The sequence below is a fragment of the Dermacentor albipictus genome, chromosome 8, assembly GCF_038994185.2.
Source record: "Dermacentor albipictus isolate Rhodes 1998 colony chromosome 8, USDA_Dalb.pri_finalv2, whole genome shotgun sequence".
Taxonomy (NCBI): Eukaryota; Metazoa; Arthropoda; class Arachnida; order Ixodida; family Ixodidae; genus Dermacentor; species Dermacentor albipictus.
Genome location: NC_091828.1, coordinates 23642158 through 23654288, shown reverse-complemented (window position 1 = coordinate 23654288; position 12131 = coordinate 23642158). Strand labels below are relative to the sequence as shown.

At 43.8% G+C, this 12131-nt stretch overlaps 1 protein-coding gene across 3 annotated transcripts in view; it reads right to left on the bottom strand.

The window, feature by feature from the left end:
- LOC135907763 (uncharacterized) overlaps window positions 1–12131 on the bottom strand; it is a 331017-nt gene that overhangs the window by 72886 nt on the left and 246000 nt on the right. For all 3 annotated transcript variants that reach the window (XM_070523168.1, XM_070523169.1, XM_070523170.1), the window contains 2 exons: window positions 7208–7311; window positions 451–647 (listed from right to left, as the gene is read on the bottom strand). In XM_070523168.1, the coding sequence (XP_070379269.1) occupies window positions 451–647; window positions 7208–7311 (301 nt within the window). The remainder of the gene's footprint in view (window positions 1–450; window positions 648–7207; window positions 7312–12131) is intronic.

The following is a 12131-nucleotide window of genomic DNA, read 5'->3' as shown; positions in this document are numbered from 1 at the left end:
TCCTTTCAGTAAGCGATACGGTTAAGGTTCGTGTGTGCATTCGCTCCCTCTTTTCCTCCCCGGCGAGGACAGACGTTGGCAGTGCCTGTGTGTGCGAGTATAGGCGTCAATGCCTTTCCCCCTGCATGGCCAGTAGTGGTTGGAAAATTCGTTGAACTTACTTTCATGTGCAGAGTGTTCGATCTCTCCTTCTTCTAAGCGAGGGTGTTCCGAAGCCTACAAAAGACGCTCCCTCAAGCGCAGTGCCTTGAGCACGAGCTAGTGTGTCTGTCGCTCTCCGGCCGGCAGCTTGTAGAGCTCGCCGCTTCGTAGCCATGTAATTAAAGGTTCTTTGTTATTCGTTACATCGATTGTCTCGCTTCAGACCACTAGGCCCCTGGCCCTCGGTGCAATTGTTGTGAGATATAGTAGATTCCCAATATACAATGCTCTCCTTTAACTTATACTTACTCGATTCCGCAGACTTTTCCAAGAAACCGTTCCTCCGCGATTTCAACAATTTTGGATCGACCAGTTGTTCCAGATGTGTATGTCATGGCAAGAATTCGTCCTGGGCACCTCCTGACCTCTTGGTAATCCTCGTCATTGTAAGTGTCGAAGTTGGAAATTGAAATAAATCCAGGCACATCACCGAAAGCAAAATATGCCTGGAAAATACGTTGCAGTAATACTTTTAGTAGCACCTTTATTTCTTTCTTGCATACACACGCCATAAAAGGGAAGGATGCAAAAATCACTTCATACGCCTAATGAAGGCTTCTTGTGTTAGATTCATTGCGATTCACTAAGGAACTAACCTATTGTTCCTTAAAGAATGGTATTGGCTAAATTTTCGCAGCATTGTTATGCTTGCAGCAACAACGGGGCATTTCGTAAAGTCTAAATTGGTCCAGATGTACTGGCAACTAGGTTCGCTTTCTGGCTGAATATATGATATCAAAAGCGTTACTTTACATGTTTTACGCAATTGGCACTTCGGGAAGTCTGTAAACAAGACTTAAAAACACTAAGCAAACACTTAGCTCTTGCTGAAGTGACAGACTGATGCGGCCGTATTCACAGGGTGCACACTAGTGAGGCCTCGCTGAGTCTGCCGATCAAGGCTGTTCATGCAAATTTAAAAATAATTAATTGTGCGGCCTTACGCGCCAAAACTACGGTCTGATTACGAGGCACGGCATAGTGGGGGACATCGAATAATTTGAATCATCTGCGGTTCTCTAACTTGCACATAACTCTAAGTACACGAGTGTTTTCGCTTTTCGCGCCCATCGAAATGCGGCCGCCGTGGCTGGTATTGAATCCCGCGACCTCGTGCTTCGCAGCCCAACACCATAGCCACTAGACAACAACGGCGGATTTTAATGCAGATTGTCTGACTATGGTTTGTGAGGCGTCCATTAAACCGCAGGGCATCTCTTTACACGAGGCCAAAAGGTGATCATCCACGAAGCGGGTGTGCCCTCTACGCAGGTCGGTTTCAGAAGCGCGCTGTTGACTTTGTCGCATTTACAACTTGTGAAGAAAAATGTTTTGAGAAAAAAAAAACACTGGTCTAGTATTTCTTAATCTTGGGAAGAGTTATTTTTTTTTCCTTTCTTTTCATAGATCAACCACTCAGAGGCCGAAAAGGAATATAAGCGGAGTGCAGCTGCGTCTCTAATAGAAGAGCCAATTGAAAATAAATTTGGCCTTTGCAGACTACAGTTAGAGCGCCCCTACTTATGAAGTCTCTCAATTATAGAACCATTATAATCTGTGCAATGTTGCTGGAGCACTCATACAAGAGAAACCATTAATCCTGCCTTGTACAATACAGACAAGAGCAGCCTTCCGGGATTCCAAAACAGTCCTTTCATAATGAAGGTGGCAACCACTGCAAGCCATTCATCATCATCATCGTCATCATCATCATCAGCCTAGTTACGCCCACTGCAGGGCAAAGGCCTCTCCCGTACTTCTCCAACTACCCCGGTCATGTACTAATTGTGGCCATGTTGTCCCTGCAAACGTGTTAATGTCATCCGCCCACCTCACTTTCTGCCGCCCCCTGCTACGCTTCCCTTCCCTTGGAATCCAGTTCGTAACCCTTAGTGACCATCGGTTATCTTCCCTCCTCATTACATGTCCGGCCTATGCCCATTTCTTTTTCTTGATTTCAACTAAGATGTCGTTTACTCGCGTTTGTTGCCTCACCCGATCTGCTCTTTTCTTATCCCTTAACGTTACACCCATCATTCTTCTTTCCATAGCTCGTTGCGTCGTCCTCAATTTCAGCAGAACCCTTTTCGTAAGCCTCCAGGTTTCTGCCGCATATGTGAGTACTGGTAACACACAGCTGTTATACACTTTCCTTTTGAGGGATAGTGGCAACCTGCTGTTCATGATTTGAGAATGCCTGCCAAACGCACCCCAACCCATTCTTATTCTTCTGGCTATTTCAGTCTCATGATCTGGATCCGTGGTCACTACCTGCTCTAAGTAGATGTATTCCCTTACCACTTCCAGTGCTTCGCTACCTATCGTAAACTGCTGTTCTCTTCCGAGACTGTTAAACAATACTTTAGTTTTCTGCAGATTAATTTTTAGACCGACCCTTCTGCTTTCCCTCTCCAGGTCAATGAGCATGCATTCCAATTGGTCTCCTGAGTTACTAAGCAAGGCAATATCATCAGCGAATCTCAAGTTGCTGAGGTATTCTCCATGAACTTTTATGCCCAATTCTTCCCACTCCAGGCCTCTGAATACCTCCTGTAAACATGCTGTGAATAGCATTGGGGATATCGTATCTCCCTGCCTGACGCCTTTCTTTATAGGGATTTTGTTGCTTTCTTTGTGGAGGACTACGGTGGCTGTGGAGCCGCCATAGATATCTTCCAGTATTTTTACATGTGGCTCATCTACACCCTGATTCCGTAATGCCTCCATGACTGCTGAGGTTTCGACTGAATCAAACGCTTTCTCGTAATCAATGAAAGCTATATATAAGCGTTGGTTCTATTCTGCACATTTCTCTATCACTTGATTGATAGTGTGAATATGGTCTATTTTTGAGTAGGCTTTACGGAATCCTGCCTGGTCCTTTGGTTGACAGAAGTCCAAGGTGTTCCTGATTCTATTTGCGATTACCTTAGCAAATACTTTGTAGGCAACGGACAGTAAGCTGATCGGTCTATAATTTTTCAAGTCTTTGGCGTCCCCTTTCTTATGGATTAGGATTATATTAGCGTTCTTCCAAGATTCCGGTACGCTCGAGGTTATGAGGCATTGCGTATACAGGGTGGCCAGTTTCTCTAGAACAATCTGACCACCATCCTTCAACAAATCTGCTGTTACCTGATCCTCCCCAGCTGCCATCCCCCTTTGCATAGCTCCTAAGGCTTTCTTTACTTCTTCTGGCGTTACCTGTGGGATTTCGAATTCCTCTAGGCTATTCTCTCTTCCACTATCGTAATGGGTGCCACTGGTACTGTATAAATCTCTATAGAACTCCTCAGCCACTTGAACTATCTCATCCATATTAGTAACGATATTGCGGGCTTTGTCTCTTAACGCACACATCTGATTCTTGCCTATTCCTAGTTTCTTCTTCACTGTTTTTAGGCTTCCTTCATTCCTGAGATCCTGTTCAATTCTATCCATATTATAGTTCCTGATGTCCGCTGTCTTACGCTTGTTGATTAACTTAGAAAGTTCTGCCAGTTCTATTCTAGCTGTAGGGTTAGAGGCTTTCATACATTGGCGTTTCTTGATCAGATCTTTCGTCTCTTGCGATAGCTTACTCGTTTCCTGTCTAACGGCGCTACCACCGACTTCTAATGCGCACTCCTTAATGATGCCCATGAGATTGTCGTTCATTCCTTCAACACTAAGGTCCTCTTCCTGAGTTAAAGCCGAATACCTGTTCTGTAGCTTGATCCGGAATTCCTCTAGTTTCCCTCTTACCGCTAACTCATTGATTGGCTTCTTGAGTACCAGTTTCTTCCGTTCCCTCCTCAAGTCTAGGCTAATTCGAGTTATTACCATCCTATGGTCACTGCAGCGTACCTTGCCGAGCACGTCTACATCTTGTATGATGCCAGGGTTCGCGCAGAGTATGAAGTCGATTTCATTTCTAGTCTCACCATTCGGGCTCCTCCACGTCCATGTTCGGCTAACCCGCTTGCGGAAAAAGGTATTCATTATCCGCATATTATTCTGTTCTGCAAACTCTACTAATAATTCTCCTCTGCTATTCCTAGAGCCTATGCCATATTCCCCCACTGACTTGTCTCCAGCCTGCTTCTTGCCTACCCTGGCATTGAAGTCGCCCATCAGTATAGTGTATTTTGTTTTGACTTTACCCATCGGCGATTCTACATCTTCATAAAAGCTTTCGACTTCCTGGTCATCATGACTGCATGTAGGGGCATAGACTTGTACCACATTCAATTTGTACCTCTTATTAAGTTTCACAACAAGACCTGCCACCCTCTCGTTAATGCTATAGAATTCCTGTATGTTACCAGCTATTTCCTTATTAATCGGGAATCTGACTCCTAGTTCTCGTCTCTCCGCTAAGCCCCGGTAACATATTACATGCCCGCTTTTTAGCACTGTATATGCTTCTTTTGTCCTCCTAACCTCTCTGAGCCCTATTATATCCCATTTACTACCGTCTAATTCCTCCAATAACACTGCTAGACTCGCCTCACTAGATAGCGTCCTAACGTTAAACGTTGCCAGGTTCAGATTCCAATGGCGGCCTGTCCGGAGCCAGGTATTCTTAGCACCCTCTGCAGCGTCAAGCCATTCATGTGTGCATTAAATAAATCGGAGCTCTTCTCCTTACATACATTTATTGCCATCCGTTCTGTTACGAGTGCTCTTGGCTGTTCTGAACGTTGCAGGCTAAAGATGCAACCGCCATGACAAGGTTCGTTCCGTAGCCACGGAACTGGGGAGTAACTATCTTTGAGTTGCAGCTTCTGTCTAGGTCGCCTTCTATATTTATCTCTGCTTTTCATGTCTACATATCGGAACACATTTGCACGGTATACCTGACAGCAACATCAGACATGAGCACTCGTGCGACGTAGAATGTAAGCTATTGAAGTCCATGCCTATTCCAGAGTGTGTAGTCCTCTTCTACTTAAAGAAGGCCAGAAGCTTCGTGGAACCGTAGATGAAACTGCGAAGTCACCTTGGAGCACAAGTGGAAAATTGAGAGGCTCTTTCTCGAGTTGCTTGTCGGCGATTGCCACTATTATGATAAAAAGAAATGGCAGGGGGCGAGTGTGTAGCGCGAATGTTTATGTGTTAGGTCGTGGTGCGCGCTACATATTTTCTTTCCCGATGTCGATCTCGGCGAATCATTCGAAGATAACAAGGTCCAGCTTCTTCCCCGGCACTTTTCTGTGAAGAATGTTTCATGGCATTCCAGTTTAAGCTGCTACGCTCCTGTCCAGTGCTCGAGTGCTCGCCAGATTTCTAAGCATACACTCCTCCGGCTGAAGGCGCTATCACTACGACGACATGATAACATGAGGACAATTATGAAATGATGAAAGCAGTATAACGAAAACAGCATGGCAATGATGGCATGAGGATACTGTGATGACGACGAGTGTGTGAGGACGATGGCGTGACGATGACTCTATGACAGCCAGTGAATAACGTCGATACTGTGACGTCGATTGTGTGACGGCGACAGTATGACAAGAATTGACCAACAAAACTTCATTGAAAAGGATGGAATGACCACGACATAACTCTGACGATGGTATAACAACAATACCGCGACAGTGACTGTATGAGGAGGACCCACTGACGTCGATAACATGACAACGTCGGAATCGCGTCAATGACGCGATTCGTCAATCGCGTCAATCGCGTCAATGACGTCAGCGTGATTACGATCGTATAAAAAGAACGGATGACATTGATGGAACGACGAAGGCGAAATGGTGATAACGACGTGAAAAATGGGATGACGATGAGCGGCTGAAGATGATGGCCTGAAAAAGACTGCGTGGCAATGATGGCGCGACGATAATCGACGATGTCGATGATCACAACGATGACGTGAAATGGCGTGACGACGATTGCACAGGGTGTCATGACGACATACCCCACAGTACATGCCCACGGACACTAGATGGAACACTCTCCGAGATCGGCCCACCAGTGCGCATGGCGCCACGGGCGCAAAACTGCTCAACGAGTGAAGAAATGTAAAGCCAAACGTGAGTATACTTTGCTGTACTGCATTGAAGTCCATTTTTCTTATATTCTTATTTTTTGACAGATAATGGGCATATATATGTACAAATGGAAGGCGGTGCGTTTACAGTGAGATTAGGAGCAGGCTACTAGCCAAGAGACTTTCGTGTGCTAGCTCAGGGCATGAAGACTGTTAAATTCGAGGCATCCGCTATTCATTGAGGGGTAATAAAGTAATGGAAAGGGCTTGATTCGCTGTTAGGCATAACCACATAAAAACACGTATAATGAACCACGTAAAGTATAGTCGAAATTTATTTTATCCAATTTACATAGAGGCCATCAGAGTGTGTCCAATTTCGCAGTTTTTATGACATGTGGTATGATCCGGTGTTTATTGTCTGAATGCCTGCTCCTAATCGCACTTACCACGTGACACCTGCCGCCTGAATTACTTTGTAGATTTGCTTCACGAGCTGGGAACAGCGATGGCTAATGCTCCCTGGGCTAATCTTGGGCACGTGGTGGAATGCCCAAGAAAGTGGCCTGGATGATAGCCGCTACAGGATCTTATTCTGCAAAGCACCACGCGTTCTTCAGCGCATATGGATTTGCTTCCACCTGATGGCAAGGAATATTTAGCCCCAGTTTTATTTACCTTTACCGTATAATTTGTATATCTAAAATAAACATAAACGAATAATTTCCACAGGCCTTTCTCTGGCAACATGATCTGACCTTTCGTTTGATTGCAACTGACATCAAACTGAGCCAATGCGACACGTTTTTTTTATTCTTCTAACTCAATAGAGTCTCTATTTACACAAGGGCAACGATATTGCAAACAACATGGTTTTCTTCGCTCACGTGTAGATCCAGTCTGCATTTTTTAAAGAGTTGTCTGAGAGAGCTTTTCCGTTATCCGTAGACGTCAGTTTTTCACTAGTGCATCATATAAACTGGTATAGTTACACCAGCAAACAAAGAAAAAGCAAAAAAAATTTACCTTTATGCTATTTGCTTGGTCTCTAGGGCTGAACTTGAAGGAATAGCGAAGGTCAGTCACCACATGTGTCGCATTACAGTTTTTCATGTGTTCTTGAACCTCACCTTGGGCAGAAAAAACAAAGAAATAATATGTTTTTCCACGTTACCAAAATGATTTGTCGAATCCCTGTCGCACTTTTTAAGGTATCTCCCAAACTTATTTTAAATAGGGCATTTCCAAGACCAATCTCTTCCAAGCCCCCCCCCCCCTTTTGCACATCCCAATTCAGTTTCCCAAAAGGAACGTTTGCGTCTTCCTGTTTTCAGATCAGATTTTTAAGTGCATGTTGCTAAGGAAGCCATAGTATAGTGTGGTAATCTGTGATTTGTGTTAACTTTTTATAGCTTACCTCAAAATGTTCTCCACAGGTGTATGCATTTTATTTATTTAAATATTACTTCCGATAGAAAGAATGTATCGTCTAATGGAGAAAACATTGTTACCTAACAAAGAAGCCTCGAATTGTTGTTCCTAATGAGGACGTTTTCAATTAGGCTTGCGCTTGTCTTCTAAGCCTAAACGTCTTAAAATTGGGATATTCCCAAAGCTCCAAATCATCAGCTCTTCCACAAACTACATGCACTCAGGCGTAAATCTACCAAATCGGTACTGTTGATAGCCTGTCTGATTAACGTGGTTTATTGACTGAATAGCTTTCTTGTGTGCATGGTTCTAAATAATACCAATGTACGCTTTCAAATGCGACTGCTTGCCAGGGCTTTGGCGGAATGAATTGAAAAATTTTGTGTGTCACATCATTTTTGATTTTCTTTAAACTACAGCTCAGGAGTTCCCACCTAAATAAATGGGGAGGGAGAAATTGTTTTTCTTTTCAGCAACCACTGCACCAATGTTGCATTTTAAAAAACACATATTGAGTGTCTGCAGGTAGCGGATGCGGTAACGTATTTATTTGATCGTACTAGGAGCAGCACAGCGGCGAGAGTTTAGGCAGTGCACGGACTCCGAGCGCAAGCGGCATTCACGCGCAAATGCGCTGGAGAGGATGACCTACTACATCGTTTCAATTATCCTAACATACATTTTAATTAAGCGGGCAATGTGCTTATATCAATAGTTAAAAAGTGCATAGCTACAGAAGAAAAGACTCTAAAGCGTTTGAAAATGAGATCACAACTCTGTAAACTGTATGTATTAGTACATCTAAAGCTGCAAAAGAAAAGAACGCATGTTCCACACATAGCTTTCAGATGCACCACTTATACAGGGTGTCCCAGCTAAAAATACTCAATGATGTAAAATCGATGGAGTGCGCTAGGGGGCGGGAACCATCTCAGTGGTGTTGAAAATATCGCGGCCTAGTCTTGGATATTTTCTGTTTTGTTTTGCAGCGTGAAATAATTAGTGTAACTTGTTACCTAAGTTTTTAAACATTGGCTTCATGAAGAAAGTGCCAATACAAAAGTTCTCAATCAAATTTAAAAATGGCTGACAGAAGTGTTCGCAACTAAGTACCATTGAAGCGGCTTCTTGTACTTGCCTTTAAGGAAATCGCGTGAAATACAAAGTAACCACGTCGTAGCACCGCTACGAGCGATCGAGAAATGAAATCGGCTTGTCTTTGCAGCGCTGCCCAGGAGGGGCTTGGAGTTTCCGGTGGTGGCAAGATAAGCGCAAGTAACTCTCACTAGTAAGATGTGATCCCACACGAATTCATGAACATGATAATTGCATTTTTCTTCCTGTATAGACAGCTCTGCGGTCAATATTTATCCAAGTCAGAGCTTTCTTTTTTTCTTTTTTGTCGCCTTTTGTCTTCGGGCTTCATTCAACAAGTGGAGCGAATGAAATGTTTATGAAATGTTCATACGCCACGCCAAAGTGCTACACACCTTTGTCACCACCACACACTCTATGCACTCGATTGCGAAGTGGCATGCGACTTAGTCTTGAAAAAAGGCATGCTATCAATGCCTCTTCTGATCGGTCGTCTGGGGGCGCAGAAATAGTGGCATTATGATATGATTGTTCTTGTATTTTGCGAGGTTTCTTTACGGGTAAGTACAAGACGTTCTATCAAAGATACTTAGTTTCAAACAGTTAAGTCGGCTATAATTTAAAGGTGTGTACAACTTTCATATTGGCAGTTTGTTGCTGAAGCCAATTGTTAAAGAGTTTGGCAAATAGTTTATTCTAATACTTGACTTTACAAAACAAAAAAAGAATACAACAGACATAGTCGCGGGATCCTGAACACCGCTCAGTTTGTTTCAATCCACTGGCACTGTCGTTTTTTATACCTTGGTGAATTTTATCTTCGACACCCTGCATATGAGTACGACTTCCACAAAACCCTTGTAGAAATTGTAGCAAATTCACTTTAGATATGCATTGATATATCATATTTCTTCGCTTTAGGTTTCTGATTGATGCAGTTTAAATGAATTGCGATACCCGATTTTTGTGCTGAGTGACTTATATGTAAACTTCTAGGTTCCGTTTTAATGAAAATTTTCAATTTTTGGTTGTTTCTCTAAAAATTTACAGGGTCAACATCAATATTGTGCTTCCAGTAGTCACTAGAAATTAACTTTTCTCCTAAGTGCCACAAACGTCATTCAAATCATTTCATTGCTTGCATGTCAAAAGGATTTCTGCGTTTTACATGTAGCGTAATAGGTAGCATTGGTTGGTAGCCCCGAGTTAAAGCATCATCCTAATTCAAGAGAGGAGAACGTTGGGCCAGTTTGTCCAGCATGTTTAATGAGGAAAAGAACCACGACTTCAAACGGAACGTGACGAAGGAGTGGACAGGCCGAGCGGTACCCGTGTCTTGTCCACTCATTCGCCACGTCCCGTCTGAAGTCGCGGTTCTTTTCTTCTTTATCGTCATCGTAATGTGAACGGGCATGATAAGGTGCTGTAGAGCTTCCTCAGTCTTCGTGCTCCTTTTGTTAGATTGTGTTTGCATATACTCTTGTTTTTCATGTTTATTTATTTGTTTATTTATTTGGTCATACTGTTAACCCTCCAGTGAGGGTCGTTACAAGGAGGGAAGAAGAACTTATACATTTCATAAGCACTTTAATGAGCAATCATGAATCAGAATTCAAAATTTGTACACCATTTCTCAAAAACATATCGACACCCAGCTCAAATTGTTGCATGTTCACACTCTCCACAACATCACTTGGCATAGTTCAATTACATCAGGAAAAAAGGAATACCGATATACATCCGTGCGTGTGTTGATAGGTTGTAGTACCCTGCTGTGGTTTTTTCTCGAACCACGTTTTATAGGCGCTTTCACATAATGTTCTTTATTTATTTTTAATGCCCTATGCATTATCTGGAAAAAAAAGTTTGAGTCGATGTTTTATTCTTCTCATTTCCAGCGTTTCTAATTCACACTGCTGTATCATCTCTGTAACCGAGTCAGTGCGCGGATACTTGGAGCATATAAAGCGTTAATTGTTTCAAGTTTAAATGTTTTTAGCGTTAAATGTTTTTTTTTTCATGTTAAATGTTTTCAACGTGAATTAGGGATCTCTTCTATTGCTTTCTTTAAACTCCCACAATTCATTTTTATTTTTTACTTTATTTCCACTCTCATCATTTGGCGTAGCACCCAGGTATCTTTCTATGGTAGAGTCTCTGGTTCTCATTAGGGTGTTTCTCTTTCTCCTTAGCTATCACGATGATACCAGTAAAATACCCTAAACATAAAAAAACACATCGATCGCTGAAATCTCGAGACAATTTGCAACAAATATTATGCCTGAAGTATTACCCACTGCACAGCAAACTACACACAAACTCAGCCGGTATCATTTAGGTTAGAGTGCTTAGTTCTCCTAGACATGTATGGGCGGAGTTAGGATCAGGTCTACTAATCTCTTCAGCATAGTATTCGTGCACGTGTACGCTTCACACATAGCTTAATTTCACACTGCGAATTTTACTGCGATTGAAATTATACGGACAACCCAGACGATTTTATGTCGTCTTCATCGCCGGGATGCTCCATATCAAGTCCAAGTGCGATAACATCGCTGCCGCGCGCCGCATGCTTAGGCGCCAGCGATGACATGCGAGGGTGACCTGAGAAGGGTAGAGGCTCTATGCGCCGGTGTATTCTCGTGTTCGCAAAGACGGAACGCAGGCTAAGTGCGCGCCATTTTCTTACGCGCGCAAGAGAGTAGTGCACTCGGAAAGGGGGGTAGTGGAAGGGTTGTGCGCATCTCCTCTTCTACTCTAACTGGGGGGGGGGGGGGCAGAGTGCGGCCGCGCGCATCCTACCTTGGAGACATTTAGGGACTTTTAGCACGTCCGTTATTCCGCCAAACGAGGCTTGTTTGGGCGGATTACCAGATGCACGGGGACGTAAACGTGAGCAGCCGGAGCGGTGCAGTCGCCTGGTGGTGTGCAGCTCGAGCAGGCACACAAAGTGTTAAATTTGCACTAACCTGCTATATTCCGCTTGGCTGCTGGTGCAAATTTACAGCAGCAGCTAAGTGGAATATATTAATTGGCTTTGTGTTGTATGGTTCAGCTTTTCACCACCATCTGGCGCCACCAATCTGGCCGCTCACGTTTACGCCCCCGCTCCTTCGGCAAACCGTCCGCGCTTGCCGGAATACCGGACGCACTAACATTCTCTAATCTGCGTTGGGTTCCAAGGCTAGGCAGCCGGATGGACATAGCTCATGGCGTCGTGTGCGCTGTGTTCTCGCGCGCCTAGTTCACGTTGAAGCAAGAGGCAGCTCGAAGAGGGATTCGCACGGCGCTACTGGGGCTCTTCATCACGCCAGCGCTCAGGCAGCGAGTGGCAGTGGTCACTGAGTGAGATCTGTTCATGTTTGCTTCTGTACGCGTGACGACGTGCTTGTTAATTAACCTAGTAAGCGAATAGTAGCGGCCG